This window comes from Leopardus geoffroyi, chromosome A2 (genome assembly GCF_018350155.1).
Source record: "Leopardus geoffroyi isolate Oge1 chromosome A2, O.geoffroyi_Oge1_pat1.0, whole genome shotgun sequence".
Classification (NCBI taxonomy): Eukaryota; Metazoa; Chordata; class Mammalia; order Carnivora; family Felidae; genus Leopardus; species Leopardus geoffroyi.
Genome location: NC_059331.1, coordinates 139327220 through 139350489, shown reverse-complemented (window position 1 = coordinate 139350489; position 23270 = coordinate 139327220). Strand labels below are relative to the sequence as shown.

At 36.9% G+C, this 23270-nt stretch overlaps 1 protein-coding gene across 4 annotated transcripts in view; it reads left to right on the top strand.

The window, feature by feature from the left end:
- FAM3C (FAM3 metabolism regulating signaling molecule C) overlaps window positions 1–23270 on the top strand; it is a 64318-nt gene that overhangs the window by 34708 nt on the left and 6340 nt on the right. For all 4 annotated transcript variants that reach the window (XM_045495437.1, XM_045495436.1, XM_045495434.1 and 1 more), the window contains exons 6-8: window positions 12479–12537; window positions 13905–13955; window positions 15930–16014. In XM_045495437.1, the coding sequence (XP_045351393.1) occupies window positions 12479–12537; window positions 13905–13955; window positions 15930–16014 (195 nt within the window). The remainder of the gene's footprint in view (window positions 1–12478; window positions 12538–13904; window positions 13956–15929; window positions 16015–23270) is intronic.

The window sequence follows — 23270 nt, the reverse complement described above, 5'->3', positions numbered from 1 at the left end:
GTTCTGTCCCATCTGGAGCCATAGACACATGTGACTATTTAATTCTGATTCTTAAATAGTAGGGGGAAGGTTAATTCATTTACATTAATTAAAATTAAAAGTTCAGTTCCTCAGTCAACGAGCCACATTTCAAGTACTGAGTAGCCATACATGGCTTGTGCCTACCAAACTGAACACAAAGCATTTCCACCCTTGAAAAAAGTCCCTTTTGACAACACTGCCCTAGATAATGAACGCTTTATCTTACAAATATCTTTCATTTTGGGGCGCCTGGGTGGCTCATTCGGTTAACCCTCTGACTCTTGGCTTCAGCTCAGGTTACAATCTCATGGTTCATGAGATCAAGCCCCACATCAGGTTCTACACTGACAGTGCAGAGCCTGCAATTAATAGGAAAAAAGAAAAACATCTTTTGTTTTAAATGTCCAAATGCTGCTTGTTGACGTGTGAAATAATCCAGTAATAACCTCAAGCCTGTTGTGATACTGAACTGTTTACCACTAAGCTGAATGGTTTTCTATACTCAGATGCTCTACAGTTCTTAAGTAGTGTTGACTGTCACTTGTAGGTGAAGTTCGTGTCTCTGAAATCACAAGGCCTGCTTTCAGTTGGTTGCTTGTAATCTGCTCTTTCTTGGAAAATTAAATACATGAGCTTATTTAAATTTCGTGTTAAAATAATAGACATGCCATTAATTATGTAGAATCAAGAGTTAATTTTATAGTAGGAGGAAACAGAAGCAGTTTCTCCCTGCAGTTTGTGTCTTTTCTTTCCCCTAACTTTATTTATTTATTTTAGGGCACACATGGGGAAGGGCCATAGAGGGAGAGAGAGAATTCCAAGCAGGCTCCATGCTGTCAGCCTAGAGACCAACACAGGGCTCAGGTCTCAATCCCATGAACCATGAGACCATGACCTGAGCAGAAATCAAGAGACACTCAACTGACTGAGCCACCCAGGTGCCCCTGTGTGTCTTTTCTTTTTGATGTAGAAGCTCTTGAATTTTTATCCTAAGCCCTTTTTCAGTTAGCTATGGGCATTATTTAGCCTCTTAGAATAATGCTTTTCTTGTAATTAAAGGCTTGAGCTAGATGATTCTTTAAAGCTCATTTCCTTTCTTTTCCCTCATGCTAGTTATAATCCATTGTTAATCCATCACTGTCTTCTGACTTCCCATAATAGTCCTATTTTACTGAATTATGTAACAAGGAACTTGGATGTTAGAAGTTCAACAAACTTAGAAGTTTGCAGATTTTACATTAAATCATACCCTTCCCATTAACTTAGAATGTTTCCGTACCCCTTTTCACCTTATTTGGCTAAGGAGGCCTCAAGTTTGATTCGGAATCATAGGTAGGAATTTCTCTTAGAATGCCTAGCCCATGGTAGACTTTCTTTGGAGACTTCCTCTGCCACCCCACTCCCCCCATGAAGCATGTTAGTTTTAATACAAAGAAGAGATCAAAGTTGTTTTACCAGCAGGTTCTCTATTTATAGATTGTATAGGTCAAAAAGAAGAGAGTATATATAGAGGCAGTGGAATTTGGCACAGTAAATACTAGGCTCCTAGCCAAAGAATTTGGTCCTGGCATGGTGGGCATGTCATGTGGAATTTGTATTTCAGTTTCCTTAACTGTAAAATTGAAGCAGGCCTCCTATCCATCCTCATTTCAGGAATCATTCTGATACTCAGGAGAAATTAAATAATTGATGGGATTTTAGAGCTATGGATGAAGCCCCAAAATCTAGTCTTCAAGAAGGACTGAATAATTGCCCAGGGATCCCTACTGAAAAAACCGTGGGACAGTTCACAGTCCAGTACTTTGTCTCGTATGTTCTGTTTCTGTATTGAAAGTTGTTGCAACAAAGAATTTAAACAAAGACCCTGACTTCCTTGGCATCATTCGTTCAGTTATTCAGCAAGCATTTATTGAGCATAGTCCCTGCTGTCATGAAACTCAGCCTAGTAGGAGAGACAGACATTTAAGGAGTAAATGCACATCAGTCATCGCAAACTGTGGCACAAGCTGTGCAGAGCTGGGTGACGAAGACTCTTGGGGATGAGTGATATGAGATCGAGGAATGAGGGCCAGGGCAGTAGCAGCTGAAGGGTCATGAAGGTAAAGAGGTGAGGTCTTTTCTTTCTTTTTGTTTTTAAGTTTATTTTTTTTAGTAATCTCTACACCCAACATTGGGCTTGAACTCACGACTGACCGAGCCAGCCAGGTGCCTCAGTGTCCCTTTCTGAGTGTTGAGTCATTGAAGGTTTTCAGATTCTGGCATGTCATGATTTCATTGATGTTGAAAAAATTACCTGACTGATGTGTAAAATGATTAGAACAGTTGGAAGGCCATCACTGCCAAGGTTCTTTGACACTGCCCCTCCTCCCAGTAGTAACAGAGGTTTTTTTCATGTGTATTCACTAAATATATACGTAGACAGTAAAAATACATAAATAGAAACTTTACTGTTTTCCTGCACATGTCCTGAGTACCTGCACACTCATTTCGGAGACCACTAGTTCAGATCAGTGCTTTTCAGTGGGACATTTGTCAAGGTCTATAGACATTATGGGATGGTATAGCTATAGAGGCAGTACTCGTAAAGACTGGGATGCTCTTAAACACCCTCCAGTGAAGCCAGGCAGCCTTTACACATGAATTATCAGGTCCATAATGTCATCATAGACTAAATTTGAGAAACCTCAGTACAGACAAAAGAGGATAGTTAAGAACAGGGTGGTGGTTATGGCTTTAAGGACAGGTTGGATGCATCAAGATACATTACGGAGATTAACGTAAATTTCAAACTTCTCATTAGTTTGTAATAGAAAATCCTGGGGATAAACATCAAATGTCACACACTACAGGAATTGTAGCTTCTTTTTATTTTGCATTGGAGAGCCCATAGAATTTACTTATGTTCAAGGTATAGCTCTTATTTTAGGCATATACTCATCTGATTTCAGTTTATATGACATTGATATTAGGATAATACCTCACCTTTTATTGTGGTCTTAATGTTTGGTATAGGAATATACAGCAATGATTTTCAGAGATTTATTTATTTGTGTACATTGAGAGGCCAGATAGTATTTTTGGCTGTGAGGATCAAGAGGTAAAATCAAGGATAGTGTATAAGTACTTAAAAAATCATTTAAAATATAACCATTTAAAATACAAAAACCATTCTAAGCTCATAAATGATAATACAAAAGTAACCAAGCAGTTGGATATATTTGTCCTGTGGGTTATAGGTTTGTTAAAGCCTGCTCGAAACTAACCATTTTAAGATGTAGCAGTTAAAACAGAGAGTAGGTATTTGAAGCAAAACTGTGCTCAAAGATGTAGAATCTTTCTATAGATTATGTAATATTTTCTTTAGATTTTTGTCTGGAGGCGTGGAATGGTAGTAGGGGGAACCTTCATATTCGTGGAAGATAAAATATTTCAAACTGTGTGAGTAAGAGGGAGTAAGTAGCCTTTATACATTTAAAAATCTTGAGTAGTTTGTCATTTGCTAGTTGCAGGTTTTCCCTGATTGAATTCCTTGTTAAAAATCGATTAGCTACTGCCCTCTTGTGGGAAGCCTATGGCATAGTGCTTCTTTGTGGCTTTTATTTCTTAGCTCTGTGAAAGACACAGCAGCATAACTAACCCCATGATGATTCTACTTGGAGAAGGCACTGTGATACTTAATTATTAATGTAACAGGTTAATCACACTATCGCTTCTTAACATTAATGATGGAGTTTACTTATCTCACATATTTCTGAAGGGAGCAGAGCAAATACATTTTGAAATTCCCTCTTTTGGGCAGCACTTTTAGTGGGTTTCCTTATGACTCACCTTTCAGAACTGCTTGTGAAAAAAGTCTATGCTTTATTACATGTAAATTTTAGAGAATGAAAAGTGGGATTTTGAAGGCAGATAGGTAACCCATATGGGTAGATAAATAGTTAAATGCTACTAAGCTTTTCAAAATCAGATTTTTATACTTTTCCTGTATGAATCTTCAAGTAGAGTTTTTTTTTTTAACTTTTTATTTTGAAATAATTACAGAAATCACAGGAGATTGCAAAGATCATACAGAGCCGTCCTGCATACTCTATACCCAGTTTCCCCTATGGTTATATCTTAGAGGACACCATCAAAAACAGGAAATTGACATTGGTACAGTGTGTGTATGTGTAGTTCTGTGTCATTTTGTCACATGTGTAGGTACACGTAGCCAGTAAGCAGTTGGGATACAGAATTATTGTATCTCCACAAAGAGCTCTTTCATGCTATGCTGTTACAGTCACCTCCATCATCACTGACGTCTGGCAACCACTAATCTGTTTGTCATTTCTATTATTTTGATGTTTTGAGAATTCTATATAAATAGAATCATACAACATGTGACCAGATGAGATTGGTTATTTCACTCAGCATAATGCTCTTGAAACATCGGTGCCTGTTAAATCCCTTCTTTTTTATTGCTGAGTAATAGTCTGTGTTACGGATGCAACACAGTTTATGCATCACCTGTTGTGCTCAGCCAAACAATTTCATCGTTTCCGGTGTGTGGTAAGCATATGTTTAATTCTGTAAGAAACTGCCAAACATTTTCCACAGTGACTGCACCATTTTACATTCCCACTGGCAATGTATGAGAGATCCAATTTCTCTATATACTTGCCAGAATTTGGTGCTATTACTATTTTTTATTTTAGCTCTTCAAATAGATGCGCAGTGATATCTCAATTTTATTACTAGTGATGCTGAACATCTTTTAATGTGCTTTTTTTTTTTTTTTTTTTTGCCACCTGTATATCCTCTTCAGTGAAATATCTATTCATGTCTTTGTCCATCTTTTAATTCGGTTGTTTTTGTTTGTTTGTTTTTTATTGTTACACTTTGGGAGTTTTTGAAATATATTCTAGGTATGAATCCTATTGTCAGATATGTGGCTTGAGACTATTTTCTTACAGTGTATAGCTCATCTAGACATCCCTTTCGCCGGGATGTTTTGTACGGCCAAAGGTTTTAATTTCAATAAGTTCCAGTTTATTGATGTATTTTTCTTTCATGGATGTGCTTTGTTGTTTATGGATTGGTGTCATGTCTGTCACTCATTCACCAAACCGTAGGTTTCAAACATTTTCCTCTGCATGATCTTCCAAAGCTTTTAGTTTTATGTTTTATATTTATATATTTAAATCTGTGATCCATCCTACATTAATCTTTGAATAAAGTACGAGATGTAGGTTGAGGTTCAGTTTTGGCCTATGAATATCTAGTTGCTTCAGCACAATTTGTTGGAATGACTTTCCTCCTCCATTGAATTGCTTTTGCTCCTTTGTTAAAAAACAAGTTGGCTGTGTTTCCACTGGTGCATTTCTTTTGTTCCACTTGGTTTTGGGTTCTCCATTCATTCCATTGATCCACTAATTTATCCACTAATACCACATGCTCTTGATTATATAGTTATAGAGTAAGTCTTTAAGTGGTGTAGAATGATTCCTCCCATTTTCTCTCTCTCTTTTTCTTTCTTTCTTTCTTTCTTTCTTTCTTTCTTTCTTTCTTTCTTTCTTTCTTTCTTTTCAAAATTAGCTATTCTAATTTCTTTGCCTTTCCATATACATTTTAGAATAACCTTGCCTCTGAGGCACCTGGGTGGCTCAGTTGGATAAGCATCTGACTTCGGCTGAGGTCATGATCTTGAGCCCCACATCAGGCTCTTGCACTGGCAGTGTGGAGCCTGCTCAGGATTTTCTCTCTCTTCCCTTCTCTCTCTGCCCCTCCCCCGTTGGCCCACACGCACACACGTGCATGTGCTCTCTGTCTCTCTCAAAATAAATTAAACAAAATTAAAGAATAACCTTGCCGGGATTTTGTTAGGAGTTGTGTTAAATCTGTATATTGATTTTTGGAGAGAATTGACCATCTTCACTATGTTGAGTCTTTCAGTTGATGAATATGGCGTTTCTCTTTAAATATTCTTTGTTATCTTTCATTACCATGTTGTGGGTTTCAGCTTACAAGTCCTATACATACTTTATTAGATTTATACCTAAGTGTCCCCCATTTTTTGAGCAATTGTAGATGTCTTTGTATTTTTAATTCCAGTTTTTATATGTTCATTGTTAGTATGTAGACACAGTTGATTTTCGTGTGTTGGTCTTGTATCTTATAACCTTGCTGAATTAATTTATCCTAATTCTATTACTTCTGTTACTTTCCTTTTCTTGGTTTTTTGCTTTGGCTAGGATTTCCAGTACTATGTTGAATAGTAATGGTAAGAATGGACATACTTGACTTGTTCCTCATCTTAAGGGGAAAGTGTTGTCCTTCACCGTCAAGTATGATGTTAGGTGTAGATTTTTGTAGATGTTCTCTATCAAGTTTAGGAAGTCCTCTATTACCGGAGTTTTGAGACTTTTTATCATGAATGGGTGTTGAATTTTGTCAAATGCATGTTCTATATTGAGATGACCATGTGATTTTTTCTTAAACCTATTAATATAGTAGATTATATCAATTGTTCAAATATTGAAATAACTGTGTTTCTGTAGGCTAAGCCTGACTTGGTCATAGTTCATGATTTTTTTTAATATAATGCTGAATTCTACTTACTAAATGTTTTGTTAATGAGGATTTTTGCCTGTATATTAATGTTGGTTTGTAGTTTTCTTGTAATGTCTTACTCTGGTTTGGGTATTATTGTAATATTGGCTTTATAAAATAAATTTGGAAGTATTAAATTTTCTGAAACAGTTTGTGTGGAAGTAGTGTTAATTCTTTTTTTAAACATTTGGTAGAACTCTCCAGTGAAACCATCTAGGCTTGGAGATTTTCTGGTGAGGTGAGTTTATAAACTATGAATTCACTATCTTTAATAGTTACAGGACTATTTAAACGATCTATTTCATAATGGAGGAGTTGTGTTAGTTTATACATTCTGAGGAATTGGATCTAACTCATTTGAGTTGTCAAATTCACATGTGTAAAATTGTTCATAGTCTTTATCCTTTTGATGTCTGCGGGGTCTATAGTGATATCCCACTTCACTCTTGGTATTAGTGATTTATGTTTTCTCTTTTTTTCTCTGTCAGTCTTACTAAAGGTTTAATTTTATTGATCTTTTTAAAGAACCAGCTTTTTGTTTCATTGATTTCTCATCTTTTTATTTTTTTTTTTCTTCTGCTTGTTTTAGGTTTATGGCATTCTTTTTGGTTACTTGAGATGGGAACTTAGGTGATTAATTTGAAGCTTTTTCTTTTTTAATTTAAGCATGGAGTGCTATAAATTCCTTTCTCAGTACTCTTTTAGCTATGCCTCACAAATTTTAATAAGTTGTATGTGCATTCATTTCTGTGTGTCTTTTAATTTCCCTTCAGACTTCCTCTTTGACCCGTGGATCATTGAGAACTATGTTCTTTAGTTTCCAAGTGTTTGGAGGTTTTCCTGTTATCTTTCTGTTACTGATTTCATTGTGGTTGGAGAACACACTTGGTATGATTTCAATTCTTTTAAAAATGTTGAGGTTTATTTTGTGGCCCATGATATGGTCTACCTTTAGTATATGTTCCATGCACACTTGAAAAAAATGTGTATTCTGCCCTTGTTGGGTAGAATGTTCTTTAAACGTCAGGTAGACCTGTTGGTTAATGCTGTGGTTGAGTTCTTCTGTACCTTTGGTAATTTTCTGTCTGTCAGTTGTTGAGAGAGGGCTGTTGACATGTCCAAGTGTAACTGTACATTTGTCTCTTTCTCCTGTCTGGTTTTGATTGACATAGTGTGTACCTCAGTTGTTTGCTGTATACACATTAAGGTTTACTGTGTCTTGCTAAAGTGACCCTGTGATCATTATGTGTCTCTCTCTGTGTCTCTGGTAATTTTCTTTGCTCTGCAGTCTATTTAATTGATGATTATATAGCCACTCCCTTGTGTAAACAGCTTTATTGAGATATAATTCACATGCTGTACAATTCACTCATTTAAAGTATACAGTCAATGGTTTTTAGTGTATTCACAGGTACACTACAGTCAGTTTTTGTTTTTGTTTTTTTGGTTTTTTTTGGTGGGGGAGAGAGTGTGCATACGTGAGCCAGGAGAGGGGCAGAGAGGGAGACAGAGGCTCTGAAGCAGGGCTCAAACTCACAAACCATCAGGTTATGACCTGAGCCCAAGTCGAATGCTTAACCGAGTGAGCCACCTGGCACCCCTCGAACATTTTTATACCTCAGAAAGGAATTGTGTCCTTCAGCTATTGCCCTTCCACCCCATTCCCATCCCCTTCCACTCCCTTCTCCCCTGCCCCCCACCAGCCCTAAGTAGCCACACTTCATTTGCTATCTCTATAGATTTACCTCTTCTGGACATATTATATAGAAGGTTTTACATGATAGGTAACTTTTTTGTCATCAGTGTCCTCACTTAGCACAGTGTTTCCAAGGTTCATCCATGTTAGGGTTTGATTAGTACTTCATTCCTTTTTATGATGGAGTCATTCTCCATTGTGTACACGTATCACATTTTGTTTATTCATTCATCAGTTGATGGACATTTGGTTTGTCTCCACTTTTGGGCTATTGTGAAAAATGTTTCTTTCTTTAAAAAATTTATTTAAATTTTAGTAGTTAACATACAGTACAATATTGGTTTCTGGAATAGAATTCAGTGATTCATCGCTAACTTACACCACCAGTGTTCATCACAAGTGCCCTCCTTAATACCCATCACCCATCTAGCTCATCCCCCCCACCCCCCACCCACTCCTCTTCCAGCAACCCTCAGTTTGTTCTCTATTGTTAAGAGTCTCTTATGGTTTGTTTTCCTCCCTCCTCTCCACACCACCCCCCCCCGCCCCTTCCCCTATATTCATCTGTTTTGTTTCTTAAATTCCACATATGAGTGAAATATTATGGTATTTGTCTTTGTCTGATTGACTTATTTTGCTTAGCATAATACATTCTAGCTCCATCCATATTATTGAAGATATCAAAATATCTTTCTTTTTGATGGCTGAATAATATTCCATTATATATATAACACCACATCTTCTTTATATAATGAATAATGTTTCTATAAATATTTGTATACAGGTTTTGTATGGACATGTTTTCATTTTTCTTGTATATATGCTTAGGAGTGGATTTTGGTTCACATAGTAATTCTATGCTTAACTATTGGAGGAGCTGCTAGAGTGTTTTCCAAAGTGGCTGCACTAATTTGCCTTTTGACAGCAGTGTATCAGGTTTCCAGTTTTTACATATAACACTTGTCATTATCTAACTTATTGGTTACAGCCGTCCTAATGGGTGCTGAGTGGTACCTTGTGGTTTCAATTTACGTTTCACTGATGGTTAATGATCTTTAATATCTTTTCATTTATTTGTTGGCCATTTGCATATCTTTGGAGAAATGTCTATTCAAACCCTGCCCATTTTTAAATTGGATTATTTCTTTATTATTGAGTAGTAATGCTGTGTTCTTCTGATTAATGTTTATGTGATTTATCTCTTTCTACTCTTCTACTTTTCACCAACCTGTATCATTATATTTTAAGTGAGCTTTTTGACCCCAAACCATAAAACTACTAGAAGAAGATCCACGGAAAAAGCTTTATGACATTGGTCTGGGCAATGAATTTTTTTGGATAAGACACCAAAAACCTAGGCAGCAAAAGCAAAAATAGGCAAATGGGATTACATCAAGCTAAAAAGCTTCTGCACAACAAAGGAAACAATCAGGAGAACAGAAAGTCAACCTACAGAATGGGGGAAAATGTGCAATCCATATTATCTGCTAGGATATTTAATATCTAAAATGTATAAGGAACTCCTACAACTCACTAGCAAAAAAATCAAATAACCTGATCAAATAATCAGTGAAAGGCCTAAATAGACACTTCTCAAAGGATACAAATAGCCAACAGGTATATGAAGAGATGCTCAGTGTCACTAATTATCAGGGAAATGTGAATCAAAACCACAATGAGTTAATCACCTCACACCTGGTAGAGCGGCAGTCATCAGAAAGACAGAAGATATCAGATATTGTGAACACTTCATCAAGTGTTGATGAAGATGTCAAGAAAAGGGAGCCCTTTTACACTGTAGGTGGGCATGTAAATTGATTCAGCCATTATGGAAAACAGGGTGGTGGTTATTGAAAAAATTAAAAACAACTGGCTTATCTAATAATCCCACTTCTTGGTGTATGTCCAAAGGAATTAAAAACAGAATCTTGAAGAAATATCCACTCTCACGTTCACTGCAGCATTATTCACAGTAGGTAAGATGCAAACAGTCTAAATGTCCGTCGACAGATGAATGGATAAAGAAAATGTGGTGCATATATATGCGCAATGGAATATTATTGAGCAAATAAAAGAAGAAAAGTCTGCCATTTGTGACAACATGGATGAAGCTGGAGGACATTATGCTGAGTGAAGTAAGCCACATGCAGAAAGACAAATACTGCCTGATCTCACTTATGTGGAATCTAAAATAGTCACATTCATAGAAGCAGAGAGTGAGGTAGTGAGTACCAGGGACTTGGGGGAAGAGTAAATGGGGAGATTTTGGTCACCGGGTACCAAGTTTCAGTTATGCAAGATGATTAAGTTCTTGAGATGTAATATACAATGATGTGACTATATTACAGTACTTTATTGTTTGCTTGAAATTTGCTAAGAGGGTAGCTCTTAAGTGTTCTCACCATACACAAGTGGTAATGAAGGTGATGAATATGTTAATTAGCTTGATGTAAATATTTCACAGTGTATATCAAATCGTATACTTAAATACAATTTTTGTCAATTAAAAATATACTTCAATATACCTATATACTAGTGTACCTCAACAAAAGAATTTCTTGTAGACACCACGTAGTTGGGTCCTATTTCAATCCACTGTGTCAATTTCTGTCTTTATTTGGTATGTTTAAACTACTTACACTTATTATAATTATTGACATGTTAGGACTTAAGCCTGCCATTTTATTATATTTTGTTCTCTCTCTCTCTCTTTTTTTTTTTTTTTCCTGTTTTCTTTTACTGGCTTCCTATGAGTTCCATGAACATTTTTTAAAATTTCTTTTTGATATATTTATAGTGTTTTTTGAGTGTATTTCTTTGTAGAGCTTTTTTAGTGGTTGCTCTTGCTATTTACTTATCTGGCTCCTGATAGAAGAAGTTTGCTGACTCAAGGTCTAGACTTAAGAATGAGGAAGAAAATGTTAACTATGCAGATTAAAAGTATATTATGTCAGTAACTCTTACATTGTGAATAGCACAAAAAAATGAAGGAAGTTGTCTTCTAGTAATTTAAAACTTAATATGTGTTTCAACAAAAACATCACTCACATCATTGACAGGCGAGTGAAGTTCCAACATATACCTTCATCATTTCAGTTTTTCCTTTGTCTTACTCTTCAAATGAAATGTCATCCAAGGTTTGTGTTCAAACTGCATTCATCCATCACTTGCAACCATAGGTTAGCTACAGATATGAGTTCTATGAAAATCAACATGTTCTGTGAGAATCAGTTGGCCACGTGGGGTTCGTAGTAGAGTATTACAGCTTTTCCTGTGAAATTGTGTGGAACAAATCTTTTATATCAGAAAAGTTCATGATAAACATAGGCCCCTGTGTGCGTGTGTATAGATGTACCACATGTGAGTGTGTGTGTGTGTCTGTGTGTATTCTCACATATGCATACTTGCCCCTCTCCACCAACCACAAACCAGTTGTGAATCATTGAACAGCACACCACCGGCAGTATCACTGTTACCTTGAATTTTTAGAATTAAAGACACCTACAGTTTGAGTGTAATAATTCTGATTCAGCAAACCGAACCGACACAAGCCAGTGTTCCACTCGTACCTTCCATGTCACAGTATCCCAGTGGTCTGTAAGCTGCTCGTGGATGGTGATTACCTCAGCTGTAACAGTACGAGTGAGTGTGGTTTGATGCCGCAATTAAATGCATACAAGATTCCTTCTTCTGAGTGTAGAGAAATTTTACATTGATAATGATTAAGAGGATGTTCACCATTATTCTGGTTTTCAGATTATAAAAGCATCTCACTTCTGTTTCATGTCACGTTGATATTGCAAAAAGTAGAAAAGAGATTATTGTTTGATCCATGGAGGATAGTGCAAAATATGTGCGTAATGTCCACATGTTTTAAAGATTTTCTAAAATGCCATTTCACCACACAAAAGAGCAGCAAAAAATAGTATTTGGGCCCTGATACATTTTAATATATCTATTTGTGAATTCTTATTTAAGGACATTGCTTTAAAATTATTTAAATTTAGACTGTCTCCTGTGATGTAGTAGAGACCTTTTAATCTCCACTGCAGTTATTAAACAATTGTGTGTGTATATAATATCCCCAACTCTTTTTTGACATGGCTTTATTTCTCTGATCTAGGTTTATTTACAATATCTAATTCTAAATTTGTCTTGACTTTTCCCCTTCAGTTTAATGAGTGGCGTTAAGAATAACGTTGGAAGAGGGATCAATGTTGCCTTGGCAAATGGTAAGAATAATTATTGTAGCTCACAGATGTGATCAGTGGATACTCATGTGGCCCAAAGTAAAATGCACCTTAATATCAAGGGATCAGGTCAGAAAGTGCCACACTTGACCCTAAAGCCCTCTTCCCACCCTCATCCACAAAAACCACCTGTAGGGGGAGACTCGGTGTCCAAGTATTATAGCATGCTTTCTTGGAAGCCTCCCACTTGCTGGGCAGTGTGTGGAGAGCTTCCCACGTGAAATTGATGAATGCTGAGGAATGTGGAATCTAACAAAATGAAGATAGATTGACATGATGAGGGTGTGTGAATGACAGAGGGTGATGGACTAATGGGAGGGGTGGGGAGAGGATGAAGAGTAAAAATTAATTGTAACTTTTCAGTATTATCCACATTCATCATGTAAGTTCATTAGTGAAAGTAAGTTCACTGAATCCTGAGCATCTCAAGTATTCTTGCAAAATCAAATCTGAAAATCTGAACCCGTGAAGTAAGGAACTGCATGCTTGTCTTTTCCTTCTGGTACAATAACCCTGTAAAGCTGTAATGGGGCGATTAGGAACCACGGCCACCTTACCCAGTTCGTAGCATAGGAAAATATTCTTTACTTCTTTCACAAAAGGTAAGTTTCTGTATTTCTACTTTCTTCATTTTCTTAGGTAAAAAGCTCTGTACCTGTTTGTCTAATTGATAGCAAAAAAAAAAAAAAAAAAATACACTTTAAAAGGGAAATAGGTGAAAAAATTTTAAAAGATGACTTTAATGATAGAAAATAGCATCAATTAATCTTTTTGTAAAAGGCTTACATATTTTTTGGTAATTGTTAAATAAGGGAAAGTGGTAACACCTAAGAATGAAAAATATCGACCTGAATTTGAGTGGTCTACATACGGTCTCTCATGAACTTCGGTTGCTGCTCCTTGGCTTAAAGATTAGTGAGAAAGTGCAGAATTTTAATTTATCCAAAAGTTACTCTTTTAGAAATATATTTCAGGGGCGCCTGGGTGGCGCAGTCGGTTAAGCGTCCGACTTCAGCCAGGTCACGATCTCGCGGTCCGTGAGTTCGAGCCCCGCGTCAGGCCCTGGGCTGATGGCTCAGAGCCTGGAGCCTGTTTCCGATTCTGTGTCTCCCTCTCTCTCTGCCCCTCCCCCGTTCATGCTCTGTCTCTCTCTGTCCCAAAAATAAATAAACGTTGAAAAAAAAAATTAAATATATTTCAGATGCACACAGTTCAGATTTTAAGTCTTTTTCAAAATAACTCTTTCTTGCAAATGAATTCACACCCATCATTGGATAAGATCATTTGTCCCATACAGTGTAGGAGTATATTTCAATTGCGTAATTTGATACGATTTCCATCTCTTTCAGGAAAAACAGGAGAAGTATTAGACACCAAATATTTTGACATGTGGGGAGGAGGTAAGTATAGATAGGTAACATGTAACTGTTCTGTTGCTATAGCACTGACTGACTTTTTAAGCCTCCTCAATATAACATAGCCCATTACTGAGAAAATAATGGTATTTTTGTGTTCATTCACTTTCTCTTTTCACTAAACATCTATCTGTATTTAAGTCATTAGTCATATTGCGTATATTTTGCTTTTTTATAGAAATTGTGTAATTAGGAGCAATAATATAAAAATTTAGATTTTAAAAATCTGAGTGCTGTATTTTGCAGCACAACTAATTGAAAGCTTTGGATCCTTTAGGTTTCTGACTGAACTTTTTAAAAAGGAAGAAGTAATTTAGAGAAGGGCAGAAGCAATTTAAGCAGTTTTACTTAAAATTAATTTTTTTGCATATTTTTTAGTTGCTAAAATAAATTATAACCAGGATTATTATTAAAGTAGATAAGTACTTGAGAGAAAGAATAGAGTGTTCTTTATTGTTCACTGCACGTGGAGTGATTCACCAGTATCTTCCTAATGTGGAAGTTCCTCAAGGAACAGGTATAAGTCATTCACCAGCATGCAGAAGTGAGGACCTAGCCCCTTGAACAAGAGTGTGCCCCAAAGACATTTCTTCCTCAGATCTGATGGAAGGCCAAGACTGATTTATCTTTGGATTCTTTTCTGAGGTGTTGGTTTGGGACATATATCAGCATGAGGCTGTCCCCAGCACCTCCTCATTTCCATTCCCTTTATAGATTCCCTAGAAGCCAGTAGCTGTTAGTCTTGAAGTTTGTGTTAGGTTTTCAAACCATTCAGCTTTTCTAGTATTTCTTCAGCTTGTAATGAGATGCAATGTTTTATTTAGGACTTTTCACGGCTGTCAAAATGGTATAAACTTAAAATGGTACCATCAGTTTTATACTCTCACAGCATGATTGGCCCCACCAAAACTTATTACAGGGAAACACCCTTCAAAACCTTTGTTGAAATCAGCCACGTGACTAGAAGCTCTGCTGTGTCATCAACTGTAGATGGTAGATTAATTACTGCCGAACGCCGAAAAGACTCTTCAAGTGAAGAAATAGGTGCAGTTTACTTCCATCTTTGCATTTAAACGGAAATGGTTTCTTAGCTGCTCTGTACATTTTCTCAGAATTGAAAATGCTATTATTACAAAAAAGAATGCAGTTAGAGGACGTCTTTGGAATCTGCTATGGGAAGAAACTGAGTAAATTTGAAGTGTTCCAGTTCTGAAATAGTGTTAGATTTGGGGACTGCACAGAGACCTGATATTGGAGCATTCAAGATATAAAACGATTGGTAGTACCTGATCTACCTCTGACCACTTTGTAGTCACTGAAGTGGTTTATTTTTAAGTTTTTGTGAATCTTGGTGCACTAGACGAAGCAGGTAATGACTGTGATATTTGCCATAGTTAGACATAGCCTTCATTCCTCTCCCAAGATATGCCCAGAGGATCATAATCAGTGTGTGTGTGTGTGTGTGCGCGCGCGTGTGTGTATTTAATTTTTAAAGAAATTGCAGAGCCTTTTATGAATTAGATAAAAGCTCTGTGTCCTTTTAGAGAAGTACCCAAACCATTTTACATATACCCAGGGAATCCCTGAGGCTTTCTTCTGCCCCCACCCCAAGTTTCTTTCTTTAAATTATAAGTCATGCTTTAATATGACTTTGCCATGTGTTTTTTGTTTTTTTTTTTTTTTTTTTTTCATTTAGCCCCTGGTGGAATGTCAGTACAAAAGACACATAGGATGAATCAGGATTGGGAAATTCTAAGTTGATGGTGGGATCCTATTAAGGGACAAACGTCATTTTTAACCTGTTCATAAGATTTCTTTCCCTTTTGGTTACTCTACTTTTGAAATTATTGATTTACAAACACTTCATGTTTTAGTTTATTAACTTTTAGGAGATTATCGTGATGGCTACTTAGTCACTAAAAAATCCCCCAAAACCATCAATCCTTTCTTTTTCTCCAGATGTGGCCCCATTTATTGAGTTTCTGAAGTCCATACAAGATGGAACAATAGTCTTAATGGGAACATATGATGATGGAGCAACCAAGTATGTAAACTTAAAATTTTATACAATTTTTGGAGCTATAATTAATTATAAAAGCAATACATTTTCAATGAAAAGAAAATACATAAAGCAGAGCAAAGTACTCAAATTCCAGATAAACACTATTAACATTTTTTTATTTGCTTCCTTCTGTCTTTCTCTGTATTTATCATGCGTATATGGTCATAAAGTTAGAACCACATAGTACCTAAAGTTTGTTATACCCTTTTATATTCTAATTTTAGCAACCTTAAATAGTTTTCTCTAATATTAAGATTCTTCAGTAGCATTTCCCATGGCCCACCAAGAGTTGATCACATGGCCCCACCTTTATTTGAAAGTTTCCTATTATTGCCAAAATTTTTGTATTATAAATAACATTTCGATAAACATCCTTTTAAGTAATCATGTCCTTAGGGTAAGTTCCTAGAAGTGGCATTAACTGTGAAGGAATAAGTGTGATATGTTTTTCATAATGTTTAATGCATGGTAAACTTTTATATAAAACTTTTTTCTTAAAATTGTACATGTTGTAAAACTTTGAAAATACAGAAAAGCACAAAGAAAACAAGTTATAGTTTGTCTACTCAGTGATAACCATTGATAAGTTAGTTTCCATCTCCAGTTTCCTTAATACACGTATTTTCTTCATCTTAATCATTTGGAATGCTAGCATTTACAGCATACCTTTTAATTTCTTTATGTGGTGAATATTTTCCCATAACATTAAATAGCTTTCATGACAAAATTGTTCATGTCTGCCTAGTATAGCCCTTAAACATGTGTCATGATTTAAAAATTATTTAATCAAATACCTGCTGCTGGATCCTCAGGCTACTTCAAATGTTCATACTTAGAAAAATGTACTATCTTAAACATTTTTGAACAATCATCTCTTTCTTTAAGACAGATTTTTTTGAGGAAAGATATTGAATCAAAGGATGTTTATGTTTTTTAAAAATGATTTTTTTTAAGTTTGTACCAATTTTACATGGCTCTCATAAGTTTCAGGACACTGACTATTAATTTTTTAAAAGTTACCAATTCTAAAAGTTTTGGAAAGGGATTTTGTTAATGTGCCTTTCTTTGGTTATTGTTGAGACTGCATTTTTTTTCACAAGTGTTTTTGGCTCTTTCTCTTGTAAACTGTCTTTTGACCATTTAGGTTGACTCATATTGATTTGTAAGGACCTTTATATGTTAAGGATATTAACCATTTCTCATGTTAAAATATATTACTTTGTGGGTTTTTTTGTTAATTTATGGTGCTTTTTGACTTTCAAGGTTTAGACTAATTCCTATTTAGTCAAGTGTATGGATTTTTCATTTTAGTTTCTTCTACTTTTATACTTGAAGTATTTTCCTATGTCCAAATTAAATATTTAGTACGTTTTCTTCTTCCAGCAACTTCACTGTTTTCATGTATTTTATTTATTACACTATTTCATGTATTTTATTTATTGAACATTTACTAAAAATGTTTATTTTGAGAGCGAGCACACGCACGTGCATGAGCGAGGGAGGATGAGAGAGAGAGAATGAGAGAGAATCCCAAGCAGGCTCTGTGCTGTCAGCTCAGATCCTGACATGGGGCTCAGTCCCATGACCTGAGCAGAGATCAAGAGTCAGACGCTTAACTGACTGAGCCACCCAGGCTCCCCTGTTTTCATGTAATTTAAAAAATAAATCTGTTATTTCTCAGTGTCTTAGAATGCCTATTTTCATGTAGATTTGACTTTTTTTTTTTATAATTTTTGTTCTGTTCATCTATTTCTTCCTTCCCCAGTAAGACACTGTTTCAATTTTTTAATAACTATTTTATAAAAATAACTGTACTTATTACCTTTCTGGGGTGGTTAAGAAGTCTTTAATAATAGTGTTTCTCAAATCCCTTCTATGATATTTTATCCAGATGAAAAGTATGGTACTTTTATCAGGAATAAAAAGCACCCCTTACAGATTTTAATTGAAAAGGCTATAAAATTAAGTTCACAAAGGAATATGGCATGTCTGTTTATTGATTTTTTTTGTACCTGCATTTAATGTATAATTACATTGTTGCAGATTTGCACTAAGAAAACAGTGCTACTTTGTGAATGTTTTAAAGTGGAAGTATTTTCTTTGACTACATTTTATCTGGTTCAGCTAAGGATGTGTTAAATCCATAGATGGAAGGTTAAATAAAACTGATCTATGCATCCATTGCCATTTAGCTAGATAGAACTAAATGGAAAGTAATTAGGCATTCTTTATGAAAAAAACAAGTAGCTTGCTATTTGCTTTTGCTGATAGATTAAGATAGTTTACATGTATAATTTGAGGTTTAAAAATTTTTAAAAACCTTGCTTTCCTGAGTAGATACACATGACCTCTCTTTTTCATCATGTTATTTCATAATTATAGCTGTCAGCTTCAGACCTGTTTCCCTTCTTCTGATAAATTGTAGCGATACCTAAGAACTAAGACAGGATGATATTTCTTCTTTAACTGACGTTTATTGGTGCCCATCATATATAACAAGAGCAGAATCAGAAGGCATTCAGCCTGTAAGGCAAAAGTAGAAATCTACATTTTGATGTCTTGGAGTGCCTGGAGGCTCAGCTGGTTAAGCCTCCAACTTTGGCTCATGATCTCACGGCTCGTGAGTTTGAGCCTGACATCTGGCTCTCTGCTGTCAGCATAGAGTCTGCTTCAGATCCTCTGTCCCCCCCCCCCCCCGCCCCGCCTTCAGATCCTCTGTCCCCCTCCCCTGTGCGCTCTTTCAAAAATAAATTTAAAAAAATAAATAAATTGTGATGTCTTTATACTTAGCCAATATATGGTTCAACCTCTGTATATTTAAATGATTTCAATTGTCTGCATTTTCAGTTTGGGTACATGAATTTGTATTTTGAATATTTCCTTTTTCCAAACACCAGTGAAATAAATTGTAAGTATTGTGTCCTTTATACAAAAATGGACACGCAGTCTTTATAAATGGCCATCTGCATCTATTAAATGTAACGGAATTGAAGCATACACCTTGGCAGGTATCTGTGGAACATTTGAAGTGTGATTCATCAGCTGTGGTATACCCAGTCTTCTATGGGATTAGAAGCTGTCTGTGCTTCAAGTGATGTGTTAAGGGCTTTTCTTTCCATAAGGCTTCTGGATTTTACTTCATAGGAATGGTTTGTTTTCCTGCTTCTACCCAATACCCAAAAGAGTTTAGAATTTGAAATGGATGTGCCTACTGTCTCCAAGACTGGGAGTTGGTATGGGTTCTCCATAGTTGTCCCTGCCTGATCCCAGTTACTGCTATCAGCAGTGAGCTCCTTGGCTATACAGTGAACTTGTGAGAGTGTTTGCGATTGGTCTCCATCACAGCACTTCCCAGAGTGTGTTCTAGTGGGATCCCAGCCCTTTCAACTTGTAATGGTCAAGTAAGTTTGGGGGATGGCACCTTGCATTTTGCCTCTTTCAGGGATGTACAATGCAAGGCCCAGAAGTTTGCCCCTAAGGAAACCTCTTTACCTTTGTTTATCCCAGTGTTTCTTGATTGTAACAAGGAAGCCCATTTTAAAAACAAAGCAAAACAAAAAACAAACAAAAAAACCCCACTATATTTAAGAAAAGGTACATTTTGGAGAGTGCAGATCTCTAATGATGCCTACTTCCTCCTCCTCCCCCGACCTACCCTTCTAAAATAAATTATTTGTTTATGTAATGAAGAACTTTAATAGTTTGAGCAAGCTAAATTTTGCTCTCATAGCCCTCCTTTTGGAGACAACACTCTATGACGTGTTAGCTTCCTGGCTACGTGAAAGGTTTAAATGTGGGTGACCTAAAGTAAGTGAAAGCCACGGTTGGGGGTGGCGGGGGGGGAGTTCCCATGGAACTCATTTACAAATCTCTCCGCTGAACTGCTTACCTCTGAAGGGCACCAGTATCTCATCATTGCTCTATCTGAAACAGAACAGAGCAAAAAATTAAGTAAACATTACGTTCTCAGGGTTGGTCTCCTTCTAAATACCACCTGGTAGTCTTAGCTTGGGTAAATGGAGCAATAAATATGTTCCCCAAATCATTTGATACTTCATGTTTGAAACTAATTAGCATTTCTCTTTCATTTTTCTGTTTTCCTGCACCATACACAGGACCCTTGTCACCTTTCATCATGTTAAGTTTCTGGGTTGGTTTACCTTCTGGGCTGCATTTTTTTGGGCATCAGCTCTCTGGTTGATTATCAGCTCTCTTAAAATGAGTGCCCCAGATCAAACACAGGGCTCCAGATGTGGTCTGGCCAGTGCAGGGGAGATGCTAGCTTTTACCGTTCTGGAGATTACATTTCTTTGAATATTCATACAGACTAGTATTGTATTAGTTTTCTTTAAATGGTCATATCACATTTTTGACTCATGAATTTTTGGTTAAGTTAAACTCTTAGATCATTTCATTTGATCTCAGACCTTTTTTTTTTTTTTTTAAACCACTGCCAAGTCAGGTCTTTCTCCCCATTCAGTACTTGCTTTTGTTTAATCTAAATGAAGGGCTTCATTTACCCTTGTTATCCTTGTTACACTCAATTTTGCTGATTTTAGCCCATTAGGTCATGATTCTGACATTTGTCCTATGAGATTTCCATGATCCAGGCTTTGTAGTCTCTCCAGAGTTGTTCTTGTGTCTAAATCGAAGTCATTGATGAAACTGTTCGCCAAGGGCAGTGTGCCACCCTACTAGGGGCCTCCTCCAAGGGATTCATCTACTGATCATCTACAGAAACTGTTTTTTAAACAGCTGCCAGTGCACCCTAATAGGCATATCATCCAGCTGCTGCTTCATTATTTTATTCATAGAGGCTATTTTCTAAGACTCTCAGATGCTCACTTGAAACTCATGAACTATGCTAATTACAGTAGCCTAATCTGCCACCCGAAAACCTCTTTACATGGTGAAATGCCTGAGATGACATTAACTTGGCTTGATTTATTTCTCCCTCCTCCTCACTACCCCATCTTTCCTCTTCCTCCTTTTTTTTTTTTGATGTTCACAGGATCTCCTTGCTGTAATCCATTCTAGAATTTGCTAAGAATTGGAAGTAGTTCTATTGAACCATTGTTTCTAAAAATTTCCTTGCCTTTTTTGAAGACTGGAGTAACTTTTAACGATCTAGCACCTTCATTTTCCATAATGCTTCTAAAATAATGGACATTGCCTTGAAGATGATATTAATAAGTTCCTCGGAATTTAACTGTGTGATGTGTATAGGCCTGGAGGCTTCCCTTTACTTTAAAGCACTTATATAGACATTCCTGAACCACTCTTCCCTTTTTATGTTGATCAGAGTGTTTGCCTCCCTGGAAAGGACAGGCATGCTTTGATCTCGATATTATATTGTTCTTGTGAAACAGTGGGTCACTTCGTTGTTTGTGCTTAGTAGCAGAAGTTCTTTCTGTGGCCTTTTATAGTTTTAGGAGTCTCATCTTATTCTGAGCACTACAGGTCTTCCTGGTAGTAGTATTCAAAGTTTTGCCATCAGTAATATGATTTGCCCTATATTTTGGGATGCTTTTCTGAGTTTGAGCCCATCAGAGAACACTCCTATAGCAGCACTAATTTAGAACCTATCCTTCTCTTTTCTGGGATTGCTAGCATTCATACAGTGAAAATTTTTGGGAGTTTTGGTTTGTTTTTGAAGAGTCCTTTTCTCTCATAAGAGCTTTTGGTCTGAACTTTGTATGATGTGCTCTCTTTAAAGTCCAGGCTCTGGGGCCACCTGTACCTGGCGTTGCTTATTCTTCAGTTTCCGGACATAGTATGGTGATTTTCTTCCAGAGTTCTTGACACTTTCACTTCCCAAGTGCTTCTTCCCTGTTGGTCCACATTGAGCCCAGGACATTAATTCTCCATGTTGCTTTCTGTGCTTTTCAAGACAGGGTGCATCGGCCTGTTGTGATGGTGTGACCGTGGGGCTCTCAGCGCCTCCTTTTTCCCCAGGAAAGATGGAGGCAGATCTCTGAGTCGCCCCCTCTCCAGTACCCACTTCCTCTATTGTACTCCAGATTGCCCCTGTGTAGCTGTAGAATCTCTTCTAGGAAAACTTGATCCCTGTCTCTGCTTTCTTGTTTGTCACAGGATAATTTTTGATTAATTTTAAAGAAAATGTAGTCCATTGAAAATTTTCACATCTCTTCTAGTTAAGACCATTGGTAGAGATTAATGTATATGTAACACACTCATGGGGGTCCTATATAGAATAAAAGCTTATATTTTTAAAATTTATGCTATGTATATATTAGTTACACTGGCTTTTAAAGAAATGGGAGGGGTTCCTGGGTGGCTCAGTCAGTTAAGCATCTGACTTCAGCTCAGGGCATGATCTCCCAGCTCGTGGATTCAAGCCCCACATCAGGCTCTGTGGTGACAGCTCAGAGCCTAGAGCCTGCTTGGATTCTGTGTCTCCCTCTCTCTCTCTCCCCTCCCCTGCTCCTGCTCTGTCTCTCTGTCTCTCTCAAAAATAAAACAGCATTGAAAAATAAAATAAAGAAATCGGATATTTTGATACCTAATGTGTATTGAATCAAGTGCTGAGAATATTGGTTACGTTGCATGATTTTAAACTTCTTTTTGAAACATGAAATCATCTTTTACTAAAATAAAAGATGTCAGAAAGGAATAATGAAATCCTCCAAGTTCTATGTAGGCAAAGCAGACAATTTTAGAAATTACTGAGAAACTTACCTTGTTCTAAAACTATAGTGGATGCTCATAGGGGCAAGGGGTGGGGGTGCCTGGACCACCCTAGGTTTGAGGGTTTGCTAGGACTAGCATGTGGTCCTGCTCGCCTCATGACTGCTATTTGTTGCAGCAAAAGCACAATCAGCAAAAAGGGGAAATACGCACTGAGCAAAGTCTGGTGGGAACCAGGCTCACGTTCCAAGAGTCCTCTCCCAGTGGAGCCACACAGGACAGGCTTCATTCGTCCAGCACCAAACAGTGACAACGCTGTGAAATGCTGTCTCGTAGGAAAGCTTACTGGGGGACTCAGTGTCCAGGGATTTTACTGGCTACTGGCCACATGGGCACCCTCTGCCTGACACGTCCCCAGATTCCAGACTCCCAGACGTAAAGTAGGTGTTCAGCATAGACAGCCTTGCTTCTGCAGTACAGGCACAGTGACCCATCCCGAGCAGTTCTGGGAATGGTGGGAGCCCTCCCCAAATCCAAGTGTCCAGCTGCCAGCCGGGGACCAACCCGCTGTTAGGCCTTTCTAAAGATAG